Raw genomic sequence first — 21228 nt, 5'->3', positions numbered from 1 at the left:
ACTGAATTATCTGTATGCAGACATGCTTCTTTTATCAGCTTCTTGGAGAAAATGATTCCAGCTCATCTCTGCCAGCAGCATGGGTGATGTTTGTAGACAGACCTAGCTAACCACTGCGAGGAGACAGGAGCCTGCCACTGAGATGTGGTGGATACCTTGTCCCTGGAAACATTCAAGGTCAGGCTGGATGGGGCTCTGAGCACCCCGATGAAGCTGTAGGTGTCCCTGTTCACTGCAAGGGAGTTGGGCTAGATAACCTTTACAGGTCCCTTCCAACACAAACGATTCACTGGAGCCCATACACCATGCTGCTGCAGCTGAGGTTCTGGCCTTGCCTTACAGCAGCTTTGATAACTGAGAACCTAATCCATTTATTAGTCTCTGTGTGGATGGAGATATCAGGTAATATCACAGTAACCACTTCCTAAACTTCAGTTGGGATAGTTCTACAAAACAAAAAGGGCAGAGGCTGAGTTATGGTCAGGGATGAGCTGCTGATCTCCTTTCCCATGGAACAACATGTTCTCTCCTTACCCAGGAGGAAGGCATCAAGGAATTAACATCTGGCAGGACATGAGTACATCCTGTCACAAATAAGGACATTGCATACACAGCTAGGGATGTATCTTGTAGATGCAGCAGACCTCAGTGACGGTCGGTGTGATGTTCCGTGTTTCCTCAAGTGCAGGCACTAGAGTAGATACTTTGACTACAGCTCACAGTTCTCCCGTTTTGTTCTCCTCTCCAGGTGGGATGGCAGTAGCTTGTTTCACCCAGCTCTCATTGCTTTCCTTTCTCTTCCAGGTGCTGTATCATGTCCAGGTAGGACACCACCAGTGTGAACATCATCCCAAGGTGATCACTCCAAGGCACTGAGCTGTCCTGCTCTTGTGGCTCCTGTTTTACCCAGCAGCAAGGCAAAGGCGAAGAAGACCTAGGACTGTCTCCCTTGTGTGTGGCATCCAGACCACCTGCAGCACTCGTGGGGATGGAGTCCAAAGGTAACGTGCGAAGTGGAAACAAACCTGATGCCAAGGCCACCAGCTCTGGAAAGCCAGAAAAGCCCAGCCCTGGGCCTGCCACAAATGCAGACAAGAAGGAGACACCCAAAGAGCAGCCTAATCCTGCCACTGCCCCCAAGAAGGCGGGCAGTGACGCTGCTGTCGCAAACAACCACAGCAACCTGAAACCCAGCGCGGCTGCCACGGAGACACAAGAGGCCACTGGCCAGTCCCCTGACTCTGACCACAAGGGAAATGGCTCCGAGGAGTCTCCGGGCAGCATCTTCGATAACATGAAGCCCTTGATCATCGTTGGAGGAGTGGCGGTGGCGGCGCTGGCGGTGATTGTGGGAGTGGCGTTCCTAGCCCGGAAAAAATGAAGACCGAGATGGGGTGGGCTGAGAAACCCAACCTGGCTGTACAGCTCCTTTTGAGACAAATGCATGCAGAAAAATTCTATACATATCTATATAGAGAGAGCGAGCTAGATAGGTCAATGTCAAACACCAACCGCAACTCCAAGAGTCTTGTTCAAGACAACTGTGCCAGTTTGACCCGATGTGGGTAACTCCATGCACTCAGTGTGTTCTTTTCATGTAATATATCTTGGCTTATACCACTGTGTATAGATTTCAGCTTCTCCTGATCAGTGTAAATGACGGTGTCCCCTCCCCTCCCCTGCTGTCCTCTCTGGGAGCCACCCCCACTTCTCTTGCCGTCCCCTGTTTTCAAGTCCAAAGTGTTCTTCGTCCCATCCAGAGTCCCTGCTTTGTGTTTTGGTTTTTCCATTCAGTTTGTTTTGAGGGAAGAGATGGAGCCTAGTGAGAAGACCCAGTTCACCTGTCCCTGTGTGTGGGGCAAAGCGTGGTTTCTTTGTGTTAATTCCCTGGGGCTGTTCAGCTGGTATTTTCCCACTGGAATCTATGGCCTTTCAGTACATGAGAAGGTAGGAAAAAAGGGAAACACGAGCTGGTTTTAGGGGTGGACAGGAGCTGGGACCTCATGAAAAATAACACTGACCTGCATCATGCCAGGGAAACCCTGATCAAGGTCACTGGAAAGTTCCATCTGTCCTAGAGTGATTCCTCGCCTGTGACAGTAGCAGGGATTTGTGACTCCTCCAACAGCTTGGAAATGGAAACAAATTCCCAGCACTGGGGAGCAGCCTGGTTTCACTGGTGAGTACCTCAGGTCTAAAGCCAGACCTTCTAAGAAGAAAAAGGAAGGCAGGCAGTGAGAGGATTCAGTGCCTTGGCAGATGCCCTTCCCCTGACACCAAGAAGTGGGTCACTTTATCTTGCACTGTCTTTTTAACTCGGGTCAGCGCTCAGATGATATCAGAGATTAGATGAGGTCAGAGCCACAGGCTCCCTGGAGCTCAACAGAAGTTGCAGCCAGTGGGATTTTTGAGTGATGCTTAGAAAAAGGCCATGAGATGGTGGGGTAAGTTCAGCAGAAATCAGTTAAAGAGCCAATGTGACTTGTCTTTGAGCCCAGATGTCCTCTAGATGTCCCTCTGTACAAGGCCAGAGAAAGGCATGTGTTCCTTGGGCGCTGTCTTTGCAGTACCAGCTTCTGGCAAAATTACTAGATAGGGCAGCAGATGTGTATAACCCAATCTGGTAATTCTCTTGGCTCACATCCTCTTTATTTACCTCCGAATCTGTTTGGCTGAATGCATACAGCTTCCCCAGACAAAAAGCCTCTTCAACACGGCCACTCCTATGGTCACCCTCTTTTCCCCAAGGCTCATAAAATATTCCCAAAGGCACACAACCTCTGGGAGTATCAGATGCCGTCTTCTGACGAACGACAGGCTGCTTGCAGCATGAGTTTAATGTCTACCTCTACCTTCACCACTACAGTGGAGAATTTGCTGGAGTTGAACAGAAGGGTCCTCCATGGCTGGGTGCCTCCATAACATCACTTCTGTCTAAAGAGTGGATTTCCCCTCATCCTGCTTTGCAGTTCAGTCGTTCATTTTTGGGTGGGGGGGGTGAAGTGAGGGTAAACAACAGCAGAGGACAATGAGAGGAATTGGGAAAGTAGAGGTGTGAGGCACAAAGTAGCTGAGAAGCAGTCCTAGCACAGAACCTTTGCAGCAATTGCAGCAGGGCTTTGCAAGAGGATGCAATGGGGCTGCTGCACCTCCCTGCCTGCACCTCATCCAAGAGTCTGGAGGTGATGTAGAGCACCCAGGCTCTGGCAGTGCCCTTGGCATGTCCTCATGCACAAGCCAGAAACAAAAGGCAGCACAGCCCATCCAGGAACTTCATCGATGTTACTGCCCACTGGGTACAGAGTAACATATCCAAACCTATGGTGTTTGCATACAGAGATGGATATTCCTGGGCTCTGCTTCCTTTTGAGCACAAAGCTTTTGGCTGTAGGGACTCTTCTTGTGCTGCTTACGAGGGAGGGAAGTTGGCCACCCCTGTTCTGATTCATGTTTTACCAAAGCAGGGTTGGTGATTTTCAGCCTCTATTTTCAACTCCCGCCTTTAAGAGATGTTTCCACCTGTCCTGTCTTCTCCTGGTATTGGATATTTTTAGCAGTGTGCGACACTACAGATGCAGCATTTATCTACTCTGTACTGATCAGCATAGATAGATGCAGGGGGAAGAAAAAAAAAAGCCTGCCTCATTTGAGTATCTTAATATTATTTCTGAAGCGTTTTCATTTGCTTTGCTTAAAGTTTGGCAACAGAAGAGGGAAAAACAATTCTCAGCCAACGTGGGCCTTAACCATTTCTGTCCATATCAGACCCCTCCTTGCCCTTAGGGCATGTGGCTGCAAGGCCTACCTACTACCAGAAACACCCCACAGAGGCAGTGCTGGGATGGCAGCTCATGATCTGGGTACATAACCACATGCAGCCCTCTCCAGGCTGGGACTGTGATTTGTCTTGTCCATAAGGGATCTTCTGCTTACTGCCGTAACCTAACACTGTCTGCTGTCCAGATCTATCATCTGGAGCCCACCTCTTGGGTTTGGTTTGAGAAACACCTCTGTTTATGTGTGCATGTGAGTGTGCCTGTACCACCACCCTGCCCTGAAGAATATTCTGTGTATGTCTGTATATTTACATATCTATATTACCGCAGTCTGAGTAAAGTCATGTTCCTTGTAGGGAAAACCAAAACAAAACCTGGAGGTGACACTTCGTTTGTTCCCCTGCATTCTCACAAGGTGTTCACGATGTCTTTGTTGTGCCACGCATCACACCACGCAGCACCCACGTTTCTTTATTTGGTCCTGGTTTCTGCTCAGTGCAAAGAATGTATGGCAAGTGAACTGCTGAATGTATCATGTGCCCATTATGCTAAAAGCCTAAAAGCTCAAAACTGCTATTCCTCTCCCTGGATAGTCATGTGGGCTACTCGCTTGAAATTAAGGTACTTTTAGACTATATTGAACTGTATGGACTGTGTAGCACTTGTCAAAGTGCGGGTCTAGCATTGGCTTGAGTCAGGCAGATGAAGCGTAGATGCCACATGAGCTCCCAGGCACGCTGCTCAGACCACGCACTTGCAAGTGACCTCCTCTTAGCAAACACCTCCTGTTCTGCCTTAACGTGCCAGGCTGTGCGGTGGTTTCGTTCCAAGTACAAATGTCCAGTGAAAAGTAGGCTGAGAAGAGCAAATTCTTCTCTCTCAGCATCGAAGCGAGATTGAACTCAAAGCTGTCAAGAAGCCGAAGGCTTAAATGACTGAACTCGCTGTGCTAAATAAATAGTTGTCTTTTCTCGTACTGAGCACATGCTGTTATTTGCTTGATGTTATTCTTTGTGTGGTGTTTGTGATATGAAGTCCTTCTAGTGATATCTCCGTGGGGAGGATGAGCTAATTGTTAAAACTAATGAGATTCTGCGCTTGGGTTTTGAAGAGATCTAGATTGCTAGTTTACTCTTTGGATACAGTCTGAAATCAGAAATTTGACCTCACAGACATTGCAGCTTATCACTGAAGCTATAGATTCAATAACCGTACCTGACCCGTAAGTTTCGGTCGGATTCAAAGATGTTGTATGCTCCCTTGGGCAACTCTGTAGAAAGTTTTTGATGCTTCTAGCTCTCAGAAAGATGGAAGAGATTACAGGTCTGCTTCCACTGTCCTCTGGTTTAATAGGCTGTGGTAAGTCCTGTTACTCCCAACAGCTTTGCAGCAGGATGCAAACAAACCTAGGAGGAAAAGGATAACATAGCAGCACTTTCAGGATGGCAAGCACTGGGTAGCTGCTTGCCCTGGAGCACTTCCCAGCCCCGCTGGGTTTAGTGGGAAAATCTTTATCTGCACAACCGTGCCTATATGGACAGTAATATATGTGAATAACCATCAGGATAACTTTAAAAACCATCAACCAAAAAACTCACTGGTGAGAGATGATTCCTGCTTAAAATTCCCTTCCTTTCTTGGAACTGCCACGAGGGTTGAGAAATCTGCCTTGTTCTAACGATTCTTAGAACTGGTTGAAAATAACAATCCTGAAGGTTTGTGAGAAAGAAAATGTTCTTCAAGAAACAAACCAAGCAATGGAGGCAATGGGAAGAGGACCTGAAGAGTGAAATTCCAAGGATTTCAGTCAGTTCTGCAGAGAGCTTTGGGTCAGTGTTGCTAAGGAGGTGAGAGAAGCAGGTGCAGAGCAAAAAGCACGGCATCATTATCTTAACACCTTTGAATTTTTTCCATCCTATCCATTTCTTTTGGGCCCGGGTACGCTGTACCACCCGCATACATCAGGATTTACGCTGTGTGCTATAAAGAAGTCAGAAGAGGGCAATGTGAGCAGAGTCTGCCTCGCACAGTGGATTCAATATTGCTGCTCTTTTCGGCCCATAATCTATCCCAAAGTGCTTCTTGTCCTACAATAATCATTTTTGGCCTTTTCGTCTCCTGTTTCCAATTCAACTGGAAACGAGCTTTTCAGTAAGAGAAGCAGCAGTACTGTCTTCCCAGGCAGCTCTGCAGATGTGACCTCTCCATAGCGAGGCAGAAACCCCTCCCCAGTGCAGAGGCAGATTTTGGGCAGCCTCACCTACCAGACACAGCCAAAGTTCAGCCTCTCAGCACCTAAAGGGAATGCGGAAACTGTGTGGTGCAGCAGGGAAATACCAAGTGGTCATTTACCCTGGTTGCTAAAGCTTCGGGGTTTGAGGTGCAAGATGCTGAGCGCTTGCCTGTCACAGGAGCTCAGTAGAGAAGAAAACCATTGCTGGAAGGTCATGTTCTTGCCCTTACCCAGTGACACACTGCATGACTGCAAGTTCTTCCTGGGATTGGAGACCCAGGAGCCGCCTGCCAGTTGGATGTGGGGGTATTCAGGCTATCCGAGAGATGCTAACGCAGTGTATGCAAACAGTATGCCTGGCTGAAGCTAGGAACACTTTGGTACTCTACATATTGGAGCACCAGAAGTACAGGCAGAGAATAGAGCCAGCTCTCAGCTGAAGTCAACCTGCATTTTTGCTGGCCTTCCAGAATCAGATCATACATAGGGAACGCACTGCAGCCCTCATCCTCCACCAGCTGCAGGGCTGAGGACACAGAGGACTGCAGAAATGTTTCTGTTTGCGACTGCTCAAGTTTTACAAAGTTACACAAGACAGCGGGGACTGGAGAATTCATATCTCATTCAACAAAACCATACTAAAAAGCGAGCGCTCGGTGCATGCAGAAAACATCACAGTAATCGGTTTTCAAACGCGTGAGTTTGGCTCTGCCCTGCACTCTCATTCTGCCGGCTGCTCTGTAAAGGACTCGATCTCTTCTGACCAAAATGATTCCAAGTGTTTGTTCTCTTTGGACGGTGACAAGCAGTGTGTAGGGAGACACATTCTCTGCTCTTGGAGGCTGTGCTCTTCTGATTAAATAGGTCTTTTTTGCTGAGAAACACAACTTGGATTAGATGGGATTTGGACCGGCAGCATTTGGCTATGTTACTCTTGCTCTCATTCTCTTTCCTTTTTCCAGTTGTTACCAGCTTGAAATTCCCAGCCTACTCCATTCTAGTTTTTAATTCCTCATTAATGCAAAGCAGCAGTGCAAGATCCCAAGAATAGTTACTGTTTCCCTCTGCTTGTGCATGATGATGCTCCAGTACCAAAACTCCCAGCTGGAAGAGAGGACTCTTTAACCAACCCTGCAACAGTAAAGACCTGCATTGTATCCCTGGTTTTGCCTCATCAGCTTCAAGCAGTCAAGCTTCTGGGACAATCTGCTAAGAACAAGGGTGCCATACAGTTCCTTTCAACAACAACAACAAATGAATCATTTGGCTTTGTCCAGTTTTGAGCAGCCCTCCTTAAGCCTGATGCCTTTTATTCTGAGTCACTGGTTACGACCCTTTCAGTCCAAGTCTTTAAAAGGTATAACCTCAATTCTCCAGTACAAACCAGCTCCCTTCTAGTGGTAGGTGCAGGTTAGTTATAAACTCGTGGAGAAACTAAGATTGTAGAAAGCGAACTCAAAGGTCCGATTACAGGGGATTTCTTTACTTCTTTTTTGGCTCTTATTGTGTTACTTTGCCAGGGACTGACTCAAAGCCCCTGGAAGTCAAATGGAAAGCTCAACCACTAGCAGCAGGGAAATGCCTGCTGTGACACCAGTGGGTTCTCCATCAGCCCCTGTTATCCAGTTGATAATAACTTCCAGAGTGACATCTTCTTTTCTTCCCAGTACAAACAGGCCTGCTTGTCACTTACACATATTTACCTGTGTTCAACATACAGGTTTGGGTTGGTTTTTGTTTTTTGTTAATTTCAGAAACAATATGCTGCTAGATTCATTTCCTGGAGGGAAATGGACACCTACCTACACACAAAGCTATCGAGCTAATTTATACCTTGTTGAATTTATAACCTTGTCTATGCTTCTATGGACACTTTGTATGGGCTGCAGCTCAAATCCTAAAATAGTCAAGAATTTTTCCTTTCCCATATAGTATTCTATTTACTTTGACTTACAAAAAAAAAAAAAGCGTATAAATGCAATAATGCAGGTAGACTAGAAATACTAGATTGAAAATTAAAGTAGTTTAGCTTGTCCCGTTGTGACTGACAGTGTTGTATGACACCCAACGCTGTTCCCTAACATTTTCCAGGCTTTCCACGTAGCTGAATCTAGTATTAGCTTTGAAAACCCATTGTATGAGTGGTGGGTGGATGGGCTGGAAACGTGTGCTCTCTACACACTGTATGTTACTCACATTAGAAGCTGTATGGCCACTCCATATGCTGTGAAACTGTAAATGATTCCCAGTACACCTGTAACTCTTACCAGGATTGTGAAAAAATAAACTATATATAGAGATATATATACAGATATAGATATATTGTATAATTCCTCCTGTGAGCATCTTTGCGTATGCGGGTATGCGAGTGAAAATGATTCACTTCCTCTCACTCCTCAGCCATGGTCATGTTTCCTGAAGGCTGAACATTGGTTAGGATCAGAGATCCCATTAAGAACCACAACAAAATGAAACCCCTGCCCAGAATAAACTCCAATCTACCTGACAGAGACAGGCAAACGAAGATTATTATCATTATTATCATTCCCAGATAGGGGCTGAGCTCTAGAATAGCTGAATGACTTATCCAGAGTCACCCAGGCTCAGCTGTAAGGCTGAACATGGGTTGTACCACGCTAGACTCAAAGAGGAAGCACTCAGCTAACTCAACACAACTGCAACACCCAGGCTTTACCAAAGCAAACTGCACCAAGTAGCAAATACTTTTCATCATCCTTGTGATTCTACAGCAGTGCTAGCTGCTTGCTAACCTCCCAAATTAAGCTAATTGGAAGAGAAGTGAACAGAAGAGCCTTTACAAAACCTCTCTGTGTGTGCTCAGGGAAAGCTGAGATGCTGGCGCTGGAAGATTGAGAGTTGAAGAAGGACCATAAATCCAAAGCTCAGTACCAGAAGGGCTGAGGCTGCTGGAGGAGCACCACATCCCCTGCGAGGCGGATACAGTGAATAAGGCATTTTGTTTGGGTTTTAATCATCTCCTGGGAGCTCCCCACGTGTAACACGGCTGTGAGCTTGGAACACTGGAGGAAAATAAAGAGGTTGTCAGACAGATGGCATGAGCTAACTTTCCTATAGGAAATCAGGCTGGAAATCAGGTCCCTTCCAATAAACACGCAGAAATAGCAGCAGAATTGTCTTCTTCTCATTTTATAACCTCTCGTTTTGTGAGGGTTTCACGAAACCATCAAGAGGCAAACCAACGAAATTAACACAGAGATGAAAAACACAAACTTGGGCTTCATAGAAATCACACCACCGTATGACCAAGAGCAGCAAGGCCTGCAATAAAGGTTGCCCTTGACGAAGAGTGTTACTAAAATCCAAGCCTGAACACAAAGAAGATGAGACACGTGAAGGATGGGAAAGACACTCTGGGGGAGGTTTGGATGAGTTTATTCATCTCGTGTATTAGGAACACACCACGGGGCTCCACTGAGAGGCTGTGGCGTTCAGATGGATTAGAAGGTCGAAAACCCAGCATCTCAGCCACCACTGGGCACTGAGAATCAGGCGATACATCGACATTACATTCTATTTCTTCGTTTGCAACAAGCAATCGCTGCCACAGGGAGGTCAGCGTTGAGCGTGCAGCCCTTCAGCTCAACAAATTTGAAGAGGGAGGGATATAAAACCGGCATAAAAAGCCAAACGTCAACGCAAAATCCAATGAGGAAAGACAGAGCCTACGGCGGGGAAGCTGAGCACGGCGACCACTGCGCATTACAGTGCAAGCGGATGGGCCGACACCGAGCGTATTAAAGGCACCGCGGGGCAGCGTCCATCATGGCGGCTCCCCTCAGCGTTCCCGCCCAACGAGCAACGCGGAGCTCCGTCTGTCCCGAGTGCGCATGCGCGGCTGCATGAGGAGACGGCTCCGCACGCCGCCGCCCGTCCCTGCCATGTCGGAGCGGCTCGGCAAACCCACCTGTCTCCTTGTCGCCAGCGCCGCCGCCGCCGGTGAGCCGCTCCGGGGGCAGCCCCGAGTCGTCCGACACCCTCCTGCCTCCCTCCCGGCCTGGCTGTGCGCGGTGCTCCGGCCCCTTTTCCTGTCAACCGGGCTCCTCCCCTCCCCGGTGCGCGGCCCTATGGTGTTCGTGTGGTACCGCTTCCCGCGCCGGGCCTTGAATTGAATTGAATTCTGACCATCTCCTGAGCTTTTAAATGACCTAAAGCGGATCCGCGGGCCTTGGTAGGTAAAATCACGGCTGGCGGTACAATGAGGCTGTTGGGTTCTGTTTTGCAGGGGTGTCAGCCCAGTCCTTCCTGCAGTGCTTCACGCTGAGCAGCTCTGCCTTCAACCTGCAAGTCGCCACTCCTGGGGTGAGTAAGAACGGTAATGGTTGTGATTTCAGGCTCCATCCCTCGGTACCGAGCGGCTGTGTGTGCCGGCTCACTGCCTGCATGTGCCCTGTGAGAGCTGCCGGTGCAATTTGGGCAGTATGGGGCTGCCCATCAGGTTGCATCAGCATGGATGCTGCCACTATGACTTGCAAGGGATGAGGTAAGGAGAAGCAGGGCCCAAGGAGCCTGTCACACTGTTATACGAGGTGCCGGGGAAGGTCCTGCTGAGGTGGGCCAGTTGTAAAGCTGGGTATTATTTAAGGTGCAGGAGCAGGAGTGGTACCTGAAGCCTGTCTGCTGATTGGTGGCGGTGGGGAGGGGGGCAGAGGCTGGCACTGCTCTCTGCTGCTTCAGCAGTCTAGCTGGGTTGATGTAGTGGGTAGTGGCTTTCTTAGGATGTGGTGGGGGACCCATGGGTCTCTGGACCTTTGTTTTCTGCTACCAGCAAGCTCCTCTCTTATCCAGCAGCTGCTCTCCACATGAGCTGTGCACCTGTACTGCTTCTCGGGTAGTTCATGTTCAGATCTCTCCCTGCAGAGCAGGGGCAGCCATAGAATCATAGAATGGCCTGGGTTGCAAAGGCCCACAGTGCTCATCCAGTTCCAACCCCCTGCTGTGTGCAGGTCACCAACCAGCAGCCCAGGCTGCCCAGAGCCACATCCAGCCTGAGCTTGAATGCCTGCAGGGATGGGGCATCCACAGCCTCCTTGGGCAACCTGTTCCAGTGTGTAAATGTCCATGTCTCATCTCTTCAGGCCAACTCTTCACTTGAAGTGTTCAAGCTTTTGTGGATAATCTCTTTGGAAACAATTTGAAAAATTGTTGGAGACAAACGTGGTTATTAAATAAGTCAGATTAGTCTTACAGTTTAGGCTGACTAATACAAGTCATGTTGAAAATACTATTAAAATCAATAGAGTCAGCATATCCTGCTTTACTTTTCTTTCTATTCCACAGGTTCAAACTTGGATAGAACCCAAATCTATTTTATCCATATTTATACTACTCAGCAATACCACCTCTAAAATACCTTGAAGTAGACAGAGAAAGAATGAGTTGAGCAACTGATGTATCTTTCTAGGAGCTTCTTCCTCTTCTAGAAATCAGTTTCCCAAGCAATATTAACAAAAGTAAATAGCAGTCTTTTCTTAGTTTGTCACCATTTTTTTTTTGCAGATGCTCCTTGACTTCAGTAGCACAGCTTCTGCAAGGGAGTAGCTGTGTACACAAGTGATGCTCAGCAGTCTCCCAGCAACTGCTTTGTAGGTCCAACCAGAAAAAGACACTACATCCATTTTGCTGACGGCATTAACAGGAGATGCTTATGTTTCCTGTGTTTTTACTTGATGTTTTAGGAAGCAGGCTAACAAAACCAGCTATGTTCTTCAAGCCTTTTAAATCACATCCTTCTCTATAGGATCATGTGCCTAATCTGTAAAGGAAAGGTTTGATCTAGAGATGGTATCTTGATGCAGGATTTGAGCGTATGCAAAGTTTGAGGGTATCGCTAAATTGGAGAGGCTTTTGACTCAAGGGTAGAGAGGCCTTGCAGAGGGATCTCTGACAAATGTGAGGGCTGGGCAGTCACTGAGTGCGTCAAGTTATTGAACAAGAGCAAATGCCAGATTCCCCACCTGGACTGCACATGTAGAGTCCTGGTGACAAGAGGTAGCAGCCCTGTAGAAAGGGATCTGGGGGTTCTGGCTGATGGCAAGTTGAAGCTGAGTCAGCAGTGTGCCCTGGCAGCCCAAGGGGCCGAACCATACCCTGGGGTGATGCATCAGGCCTAGTGCTGCCAGCCAGGCAAGGAAAGAGATTATCCTGCTCTGCTGTTTGCTGGTGTGGTCTCACCTCCGGCCCTGTGAAATTTTGGGCACCATAATGTAAGAAGGACATAAAACTATCAGACAGCATCTAAAGAAGTACTGTGAAGAGGATGAAGGGTGTAGAGGACAAGATGTATGAGGAGTAGCTGAGGTCCCTTGGTCACCCTCTTTGGCAGCCTTACAGCTTTCTCATGGGGGAGCAGAAGGGCAGGTGGTGATCTCTCTGCTGACAGTGGTAGAACCCAAGGGAACAGCATGGAGCTGCATGGGGGGGTCAGGCTGGGGGTTAGGGAAAGGGTCTTCACTAGAGGGTGACCAGGCAGTGACTGGAACAGGCTCCCCAGGGCAGTGGTCATGGCCCTGTGCTGCTGGAGTTCAAGAAGCATTTGGACAATGCTCTCAGACATAGGGTTTGGATTTTGGGTGATCCTGTGTAGAGCCAGGAGTCGGACTCAATTATTCTAGGTCCCTTCCACCTTGGGATATTTTGGTTTTTCCTTCTTTTTTTTTTTTTTTTTTTCCCTTTGGTACTGAGTGATGTCCCCCAGGGGTGTTCATCAACATCCTTATCAGTGATATAGACAGTGGGATGGAGTGTACTTTCAGCACTTTGCTGGTGGCACTGAGCTGTGTGGTGCAGCTGATACAATGAAAGGAAGCAGTGCCATCCAGAGGGACAGGCTTGTATCCCGGGCTGTGTCAACAGAGGAGTGACCAACAGGGCAAGAGAGTCCCTCTCTGCTTTGCCCTTGTGAGGCCCTATCTGGATTATTGTGTGCAGACCCGGGGCCCCCAGCATGAGGAAGGTGTGGAATTGTAGCAGATCCAGAAGAGGCTATGAGCATGCTCAGAGGTCTGGAGCACCTCTCCAGTGAGGAAAGTCTGAGGGGGAGCTGAGCTTGTTCAGCCTGGAGAAGGGAAGGCTATGGGGAGATGTTATTGCAGCCTTTCAGTAGTTAAAGGGAGTTTACAAACAAGGGGGAGACTGACTTTTTGCACAGGTAGGTAATAATAGGACAAGGGGGAAGATTTTAAAGTAAAAGGGGAGGTTTAGGTTAGATGTGGGGGAGAAATTCTTCGCTCAGAAGGTGGTGAGGCACTGGCACAGGCTGCCAGAAGAAGCCAGGTGTCCTATTGCTGAAGTATCTCAAAATCCCCCGTGTCTGTCCTTCAGGAAACGTAGTAGAAATCTGTGTGCTGATGGCAACTATAGTCTGCAAACCTTTTTTCTACTAGGGGAAGTCGATTGATTTTGTGGATGTGAATGAGAGCAATGTGCGCTGGATACAGGACTTCCGCATGAAGTCATATGCAAACCCTGCCAAGCTGGAGTCAATTGATGGTAAGGTCTTCGCTATTGGCTTGTGTGTTACTTCCATTTATCGAGGAAGCAGTTTCTTCTTCACATTATGTTTCTAGAGAAGAAGGGTACAGAAAAGGCATGGAAGATTTTGTTTTAAGAGGGAGTCATAGCGACTACATTTATCTTCCTTCTTACTTCCTAGTTTACTTGGGAAAAGGCTTATTAAAAAAATAGAAGCTAGCAGGCAGAGCTTTTAGGCTCTGTCTATGTAAGAAATACCTTGTTAAAAATGTCTCCTGGAACAAAGAACTCCTACCTTCTGTTCTTCTATTCCATATAGATCATTTAGTTTCCTTAGTCCTTTCACTCTATGAAACTTATATACTGTTGTTTGAAGTTTGTCAAATCTGACATGAATTTATGGTCAGGTAGTTTTTTAGTTATGTTAGTTTTTGTTCCTCTTTACTAGGTGCTAGATACCATGCACTCCTGATTCCAAACTGCCCAGGGGCTATGACTGACCTTGCAAACAGTGGGTACCTGGCAAAGATATTGCAGCACTTCTGCACAGAGAACAGTAAGTGAACATCATCTTATAGGGAACTCCAAATTCTCTGGTACGTACTGGAAATGTAATACAGCACAGAAGAAGCAGTCTAGAAGGTCTCTAGAGTGTGTGGAAGATAATTTCATGATGTGGTTGATTAGAGAGCCTACCAGGGGAGGTGCGTCACTAGATGTGATGTTCACAAACAGAAAAGGACTAGTGGGAGATGTGGCGGTCAGGAACTGACTTGATCAGTGCAACCATGAAATGTTAGATTTTGTTATTCTTGGTGAAGTCAGGATGGGGGTCAGCAAAACTGCTGCCTTGGACTTCTGGAGGGGTGGACTTGGAACTGTTCAGAACACTGGTGGGGGGTTCCCTTGGGATTCAGTCCTGAAAGGTAAAAGGGATTCAGGAAGGTTTGTCGCTCTTCACAAAGGAAGTCTTAAAGGCATAGAAGCAGGCTGTCCCTCTATGCCTCAAGATGAGCTGGTAGGGAGGAAGACTGGCATGGATGAAAAGGGAACTTGTGCTGAGGCTCCAGGAGAAAAAGTCTAACCTCCTGTGGAAGAAGGGGTGGGCAACTTGGGGAGAGTACAAAGAAGTTGCTAGGATATGCAGGGAGAAAATTAGAAAGGCAGAAGCCCAGCTTGAACTCAACCAGGTCACTGTAGTAAAAGGCAACAAAAACTTTAACGAACATATTAACAATAAGAGGAGGGCTAACAAGAATCTCTGTCCTTTGCTGGATGCAGCGGGGAATGTGACCAGTGAAGAAAATGGTGAGGTTCTCAGTGCTTTCTTTACATCTGTTTTTAAAAGTCAGACCATGGGTCCAGATGGGATCCAGCCAAGGGTGCTGAGGGAGCTGGTGGAGTTGATTGCCAAGCTGCTTTCCACCATCTGTCAGCATTCATGGAGCGGTCTCAGAGGTCTGAATGCTTGCCAACATGACTCCCAGCTACAGGAAGGGTTGTAAGGAGGATCTGGGAAACTACAGGCCCGTCAGCCTGACCTTGGTGTCTGGGGAGGTTGTGGAGCAGATCATCTTGAGTGAGATCCCACAGCATGCATGGGACATCCAGGAGATTAGGCCTGTTCAGCATGAGTGTGTGAAAGGCAGGTCCTGTTTGACCAACCTGATCTCCTGTGAGTGGGTGACCTGCCTCGTTGATGTGGTCTGCCTAGAATTTGGCAATGCCTTTGACTGTCTCCCACAGTGTTCTCCTGGAAAAAGCTGACAGTCTGTGGCTTGGGCAGGTACACTCTTTGCTGGGTAAAGAACTGTCTGGATGGCCAGTGCCAGAGGGCGGATGTTATGGAGTTAAGTCCTGCTGGCAACCAGTCTTGAGTGGTGTTCTCCAGGGGTCAGTACAGGGACCCATCCTGTTTAATATTTATTGACAATCTGGATGAGGGTATGAGGTACACTGTCAGTAAGTTCAAAGATTACACGAAACTGGGAGGAAATGTCGATTTCCTTGGGAGTAGGAGGGCCCTTCAGAGGGATTTGGACAGGCTGGATCGCTGGGCTGAGGATGATGGGATGGAATTCAACAAGACCAAGACCAAGTGCCAGGTCATGCACTTCGGTCACAACATTTGCAGGCAGTGCTACAGGTATGGGGCAGAGTGGCTGGAAGACTCTGCGGAAGAAACTGACCAACACCACCAGGTCTGTGCTTGGCTGAACATGAGCCACCAGTGTGCCCAAGAAGGCCACTGGCATCTGGGCTTGTGACAGAAATAGTGCAGCCAGCAGGAGCAGGGAAGTAATCATATCTCTGTACTCAGCTCTGATAAGGCTACTTCTGTAGAGGGGTGGCTTTCTGGGGAGGGAAAAATTAAGATTTCTGGCAGTTTGAAGATGCTTACAGTTTCTTAAATGTGTCTTAATCTTTCTCTAGAGCCTATCTGTGCAGTTGGACATGGCGTTGCAGCTTTGTGTTGTGCCACCAATGAGGATAAAACCTGGATATTTCAGGGATACAGCTTGACAGGGGTAGGTTGAGCTTTCATCTCACTTCCTGGGACTTTTTTTTGTTATCCTATTACAAGAATATTTTCCTGTCCAGGCTCTGAGGCTTGAGATGCCAGTGTTTATGGTCTTATTCTAGAACTTACTCTACACAAATCCATCAGCTTGGTGTGCTTAATTTATGTTCAAGGGGCTGTTATTGGAAAGGGGCTCAATGCAATTGTTTCACTTCACACACTGAGAGTGTTTTCTTGCTTGCTGTTCCATAAACTTCAGACTGAGTCTGTAGGATGCAGGAAATGACTTCTGCAGCTCTTTGAGTTCATAGCTGAGGGCTTTTAAAAGTCTTTTTTCTGTTTCATGAATGCAAGAGCTAAGTTTTACTGCTTACGGTGTCTTTTTTATTTTGAAGGCTAGAGGAAGTTTTGGGGGGAAAAAGCTGGTTTTTGAGTTACAAGTCAGTTTATACAAAGCCTTGTATATAGCAGTTATAGCTGTGTGCCAAACCTATGTAGTATAACTTCTAGAGTTGAAAATTTATATGCCATGTTCATGAGACTCTGGAGCCATTGCAGTGTCCTGCTGTACTTGTCTTTGGTATTAGAATCTACGATCAATTCCTTTAAATAAAGAGACATGATGTGGACTAGCTATTGCTGCTCTGGAAGCCATGCAATTCACGTTTCTTCTGTTTGTATCACAAGAGCTCAACTAAATACTCCTATTTCTCTTTATTTAAACTGGCTTCTTATATTCAGTAATCTTAGACTCCACAAATGACTCAGCATTTACCTCCAAGTGTACGTTTCAGTGTCCAACACTTGAACAAGTCTTATGCCTATGTAAATTTAATTCCACTGTTTGGTGTCCAGGCCTGCACGTTCTGCTTAGTCACTTAAAAATATGTATACATGCAAGACATGACATTGTGTTGGTCCTTAGAAAGTGTCACAACTGCAGGCGGGGAGAACTGCAGGTCTGACATCTGTTCCAGATGCTGCTTACCTGTTCTAGTTAAATAAGAAGTGTGTGAATATCTGCACAGGGCAGATATTCCTGTGGTGTCATTCTTTCCTTCTTTGTTATATGAGGATTTCCAGTTTGCTCCCTAAGGAGACTCCATAGGAGTGGTCTGTGGTCACTTAGCTTTTTGCTTTGTTTGTTTCATTTTCATGGTAGTGTGAACAGTAAAGATAAATTACGGAGTTTGGCCTCTTTTATTTGTACAAAAGCAATACAATTATGTTTTTCTTTTTCAGCCCTCTGTGTATGAACTAATAAGGCAGCCTAATTTTGCCAGTTTGCCCATTATTGTGGAAGACTTTGTGAAAGATTCTGGAGCCACGTTTAGCGGTACGTCACTCTTGTTGACCAGCACTTTGTTTTGTGACTGTGTTGAAAAATAAATGTTTGCATGCCCGTTTGACACAGGAGAGTTTCCACTGCTGTGCAGCTTTGCAGTCCATGCCTACAGGGGAATCAGAGGATCATTGAAAAGGACCACAATGGTCACCCAGTTTCAAACCCCCCTGCTGTGTGCAGGGTTGCCAACCACCAGGCCAGGCTGCCCAGAGCCACATCCAGCCTGACCTTGAATGCCTCCTGTGATGGGGCATCCACAGCCTCCTTGGGCAACCTGTTCCAGTGCGTCACCACCCTCTGAGTGAAAAACTTCATCCTCATATCCAACGTAAACCTCCCCTGTCTCAGTTTAAAACCATTCCCATTTGTCCTATTACTGTCCACCCTTGTAAACAGTCATTCCCCCTCCTGTATATATTCTCCCTTCAAGTGCTGGAAGGCCACAATAAGGTCTCCCTGGAGCCTTCTCCAAGCTAAACAAGCCCAGTTCCCTCAACCTTTCCTCATAGGAGAGCTGCTCCAGCCCTCTGATCATCTCAGTGACCTCCTCTGGATCCACACCAAGAGCTCCATGTCCTTCCTGTGCTGGGGGCCCCAGGCCTCGACACAGCACTGCAGATGGAGCCTCACAAGAGCTGAGTAGAGGGGTACAATCACCTCCCTCTCCCTGCTGGCCACCCCTTTTTTAATGCAGCCCAGAACAAGCAAGAGGGAGAAGCAAGAGAAGAAGCATATATTTGAAGGCACTTAGCCTGTGCTTAAGACAGAAACAGGAAGAGGGCAAAGATTATGGGAATTGCTCATTATTGATAAAATAACAGTTCTATATTGGATGAAGTGACTTAAGAGAAGTACCACTTAGAGTAATGAGCAGTTAACGCATCAGGGTTACTATAGCTGAACATAAAATAAGTGTTCTTCTGGAAGTTCTCTGAAGCCTCATGATTACAACTCTGTAAGGGTTGTGGTAGGAAAATCTCTTGATACATGCACTTTACCCATCTGTTGTTGATTGAATTAAAGGACTAGTCCTGCTGTTCTTTTATAGAAGGGCTTTCTAGTGAAGTTGTTGCAGGACTGGGTGCTTGAGATTGTCCCTGTCTGTTGGATTTGTAGATTCACTGAGCACTGAGTTACCTTCTGCATTCTTTTTATGAGGTGGAACACTGAAACTGAAGCAGTGCCTACTTATACACCTGTTGTGCTTTTTTTTCTTCCTCCTGTGTGCAGCCAGCAAACCAGATGCTGTACACGTTGTGCTGGACAGGCACTTGGTGACAGGACAGAATGAAAACTCCACCCTTCCAGCAGTCCAGAATCTTCTTATTCTTTGCAATGTCAGGTAAGGCAATATGGGAGATGAGAACTAGGAACAGGTAATGTCGAAGAACTTAAGCTCCAGGAGTCTTGTCTCCCAGACCCGTTCTTTCTCATTTAGTTGCTGAAGTGCATGTTGTCTATGCTTGACCTATCTGTTCCATATCATAAATCTTTTGTTAAAAAAGCATTTGCGTTGGGTTGGAAAGTGTAAAGTTATCCATCGAGACTGGTGGAGTGAAACATCAGGCTTTTCTAAATAGTTCTGCTAAGCAAAATTTCTCTTGTATGGTTTTTATTTGTGCTTTCCCAAGTTAATACTTAACTATATGTTGGGATTCTGGAAATGAACTAGTTTAATTTCTTTGGTAATAGCTTGGCCATTTGGTTGTCTTTCATCTTATCAGATAGAAGAATGCTTTTAAGTAACCACAAAAATCTTCTTTTGTTCAGGTGAATGTGTGTTAGAAGTCCTTTCCTGGATGTGGACTAACAGATGCTGTCATGTTTGGATGTGTTTCATTCAGCAGGAAATAAAGGAGAAGGTCTCTTTGCAAATAGGATGGATGAAGAACCAGCAGGCTGGGGACTCTCTTGTCTTTTAACTGGATAAAATGTGTTTAAATTTCTATCCTGGACTATGAAGTGACTGTGATGTTGAAGTGACAGTATTAGGTTGTCCGTATACAGAATGGAGGAAGGTTGTAAGTAAGAGAATTTGGAGGTGCGTCATGCTTCAGAAGCAATTATGAAACGTCCTTGTGTTTGTTACTACATCTTCATTGCTTCTCTCTAGACCCTTAACTGACAGTGGTGAGGAACTCTCCTGTTTAAAACAAACAACAACAACAAGAAAATCAGTGGCTATGAATGTTGTTTATTGAGGATGAAGACTGTTCTTGGATAACATTATACCAACCATCATTTGTGGTTCAAATATAAGGATCTCCGCATTGATGCGCCCCTTCCAGAGATGTTGTTACCTTTCTTTGGTAGATCACAAAGTTACTGTCTGAATTCAGAATGTATCTGTGACACTTAAATATACTTGGAACAGGATGGAAAATGCTTAGCTGTGTGAAATAAAGCAGAGTCAGTTGTCTGAAGTTGTTTCTCTGTGCTCTGCTGATGGCGTGGCGTGCCGTTGTTTTCATCTTGCATGTTCATCTTAATGGACTTCAGTTTAAAACTATTTTTGATTGGTTAGCTCTTCTGCTTTGTGGTGTGTGTGTGTGTTACCATTATTGTTTCTCTGTGGCAATATGTTGCAGTTCTATTGCTGAAATCTCATGGACAGAAGAAAAGATGTAGCAGATAGCATGGATCAGTCTTGCGTTGGACTGTAAGGTGAAATCTGACTTGGTCTTTCTGAGTGTCAGATGGAACTGGGTTTGTTTGTTTGATTTTAACCTTTTTAGCTTTGGTTTAAATCCTCATTTCTGAGAAGCTTGCTCAGAGATTTGTTAGCAGACTTTCCAACAGGATTTGTAGCAGACTATCTGCTGAAATGATGTAGAAGGCTTTTTGTTCTTGTGCTGCGGTAGTGTTTGCAGTTAGGGTCATTTTGTTTTGGACATTGTGCAGCTACAGAAAGGATGTTCTGTTCTTAAAAGCTTTGAATACAAAAGATGAATCTTCCCACCCCTGGATCCATTGACTCTCTAGGCTTCTATGTAGGCAACTTGGGCTGTAGTTGGGTATTTCACCTCTTGGAGGAGATTGGTGGTGGTGAAACACTGCTGGATTTAACCCCTGACTGCAGGTGCAAAGCAAAATCTTTCTGAAAGAACCTGAGAGGCTACAAGCCTGTCATATCTTTCAATATCCGCTTCCAAGCAACTTTGTCAAAATCATTAGGCCTTCCATTTCCTGTCTGTGCATCAAAATAAGTGTTTAGCCTGTATCCCCTTTTCATTCAGGTGCTGTGAAGTTCTGTATAGTCTCATCGAGGAGCTGCCAGGTGAGCAAAGAATATTCAGACCTCTCCAGGCTTTAATCAGTTCCTTACTGTACACTTTTCCTTCTTTTTCCTGGCAGTCTGCTGGAACTGCTTTGTTTGTGTCTCTATCAGGAAGTACGCTGATATACAAAAGTACATTGCCTTTAATTTTTTTTGTAACGCTTCCTTTTTGCTTTATAGAAGCAGATGTTACTATGTGTATTTTCATTCATACACCTGTCCATGCTTTGCTTGTGGTCACAGTGAAAAGCAAGCTTGCAAAGTACACCCCAGGCAGCCAGGAGAGGATTTTTCCCTGAGTTTTCTTCTGCCATCAACTTACTAGAATTGCTCCGTGCATTAAAATGACACACGTTTTCATCTCCTGAGCTGTAAGAACACGGTATAATAACACAGTTCAGTAGCCAAGTTTTAAGTACCCAAGAGCGCACAGCAGATATTTCTTGTTTGGGAAGGTTCATTTGCATATACAAGAGATGTTCCTGCCTATTTCCTTGTGATTCTTGACCTTTATCAGTGTCTTACTTGTGATAGAGTTAGCATGTGCTCTGCTACACCCCAGGG

At 46.3% G+C, this 21228-nt stretch overlaps 3 protein-coding genes across 6 annotated transcripts in view; 2 read left to right on the top strand and 1 right to left on the bottom strand.

Moving 5' to 3' along the window:
- CEND1 (cell cycle exit and neuronal differentiation 1) overlaps window positions 1-4757 on the top strand; it is an 11593-nt gene extending 6836 nt beyond the window's left edge. The window contains exon 2 of the mRNA XM_072338134.1: window positions 805-4757. Coding sequence (XP_072194235.1) covers window positions 989-1381 — 393 coding nt within the window. The 5' untranslated portion in view covers window positions 805-988 and the 3' untranslated portion in view covers window positions 1382-4757. The remainder of the gene's footprint in view (window positions 1-804) is intronic.
- Window positions 1-10089, bottom strand: part of LOC140252848 (NACHT, LRR and PYD domains-containing protein 3-like) — a 23914-nt gene extending 13825 nt beyond the window's left edge. Inside the window, exons 1-2 of one of the 2 annotated variants that reach the window (XM_072338008.1) lie at window positions 9956-10080; window positions 4992-5182 (exon numbers count right to left, since the gene is read on the bottom strand). The gene's annotated coding sequence lies outside the window, so the exon portion shown is untranslated. Of the gene's footprint in view, window positions 1-4991; window positions 5183-9955 lie in introns of both variants that reach the window. The other variant, XM_072338007.1, reaches the window with a different exon arrangement.
- On the top strand, window positions 9375-21151 carry GATD1 (glutamine amidotransferase class 1 domain containing 1). Of its 3 annotated transcripts, none has more exons than XM_072338109.1 (8): window positions 9375-9987; window positions 10274-10350; window positions 13434-13539; window positions 13970-14077; window positions 15955-16049; window positions 17285-17378; window positions 18618-18729; window positions 19235-20033. In XM_072338109.1, the coding sequence occupies exons 1-8, from the start codon at window positions 9879-9881 to the stop codon at window positions 19239-19241; spliced, it is 708 nt and encodes a 235-aa protein (XP_072194210.1). In that variant the 5' UTR covers window positions 9375-9878; the 3' UTR covers window positions 19242-20033. The 3 variants fall into 3 exon arrangements, with proteins under 3 accessions (XP_072194210.1, XP_072194208.1, XP_072194211.1); XM_072338107.1 differs by having other exon boundaries at window positions 9377-9987; window positions 19232-21151; XM_072338110.1 differs by having other exon boundaries at window positions 9388-9987; window positions 19158-20344.
- Window positions 21152-21228: the final 77 nt, after the last annotated feature.

This window comes from Excalfactoria chinensis, chromosome 5 (genome assembly GCF_039878825.1).
Source record: "Excalfactoria chinensis isolate bCotChi1 chromosome 5, bCotChi1.hap2, whole genome shotgun sequence".
In the NCBI taxonomy this organism is placed as follows: domain Eukaryota; kingdom Metazoa; phylum Chordata; class Aves; order Galliformes; family Phasianidae; genus Excalfactoria; species Excalfactoria chinensis.
Note: the sequence above shows the minus strand (reverse complement) of the source record. Positions and strands in the feature narration are given on the sequence as shown.

What these genes read in the sequence shown, in the direction of transcription:
- GATD1 (XM_072338107.1), top strand. Translation starts at nt 9,879, where the DNA reads ATGCGCGGCTGCATGAGGAGACGGCTCCGCACGCCGCCGCCCGTCCCT. An exon ending in AGGGATACAGCTTGACAGGG is followed by an intron (nt 16,050 to 17,284) that starts GTAGGTTGAGCT and finishes TTTCTTTTTCAG; the next exon opens with CCCTCTGTGTATGAACTAAT. An exon ending in TTCTGGAGCCACGTTTAGCG is followed by an intron (nt 17,379 to 18,617) that starts GTACGTCACTCT and finishes TCCTGTGTGCAG; the next exon opens with CCAGCAAACCAGATGCTGTA.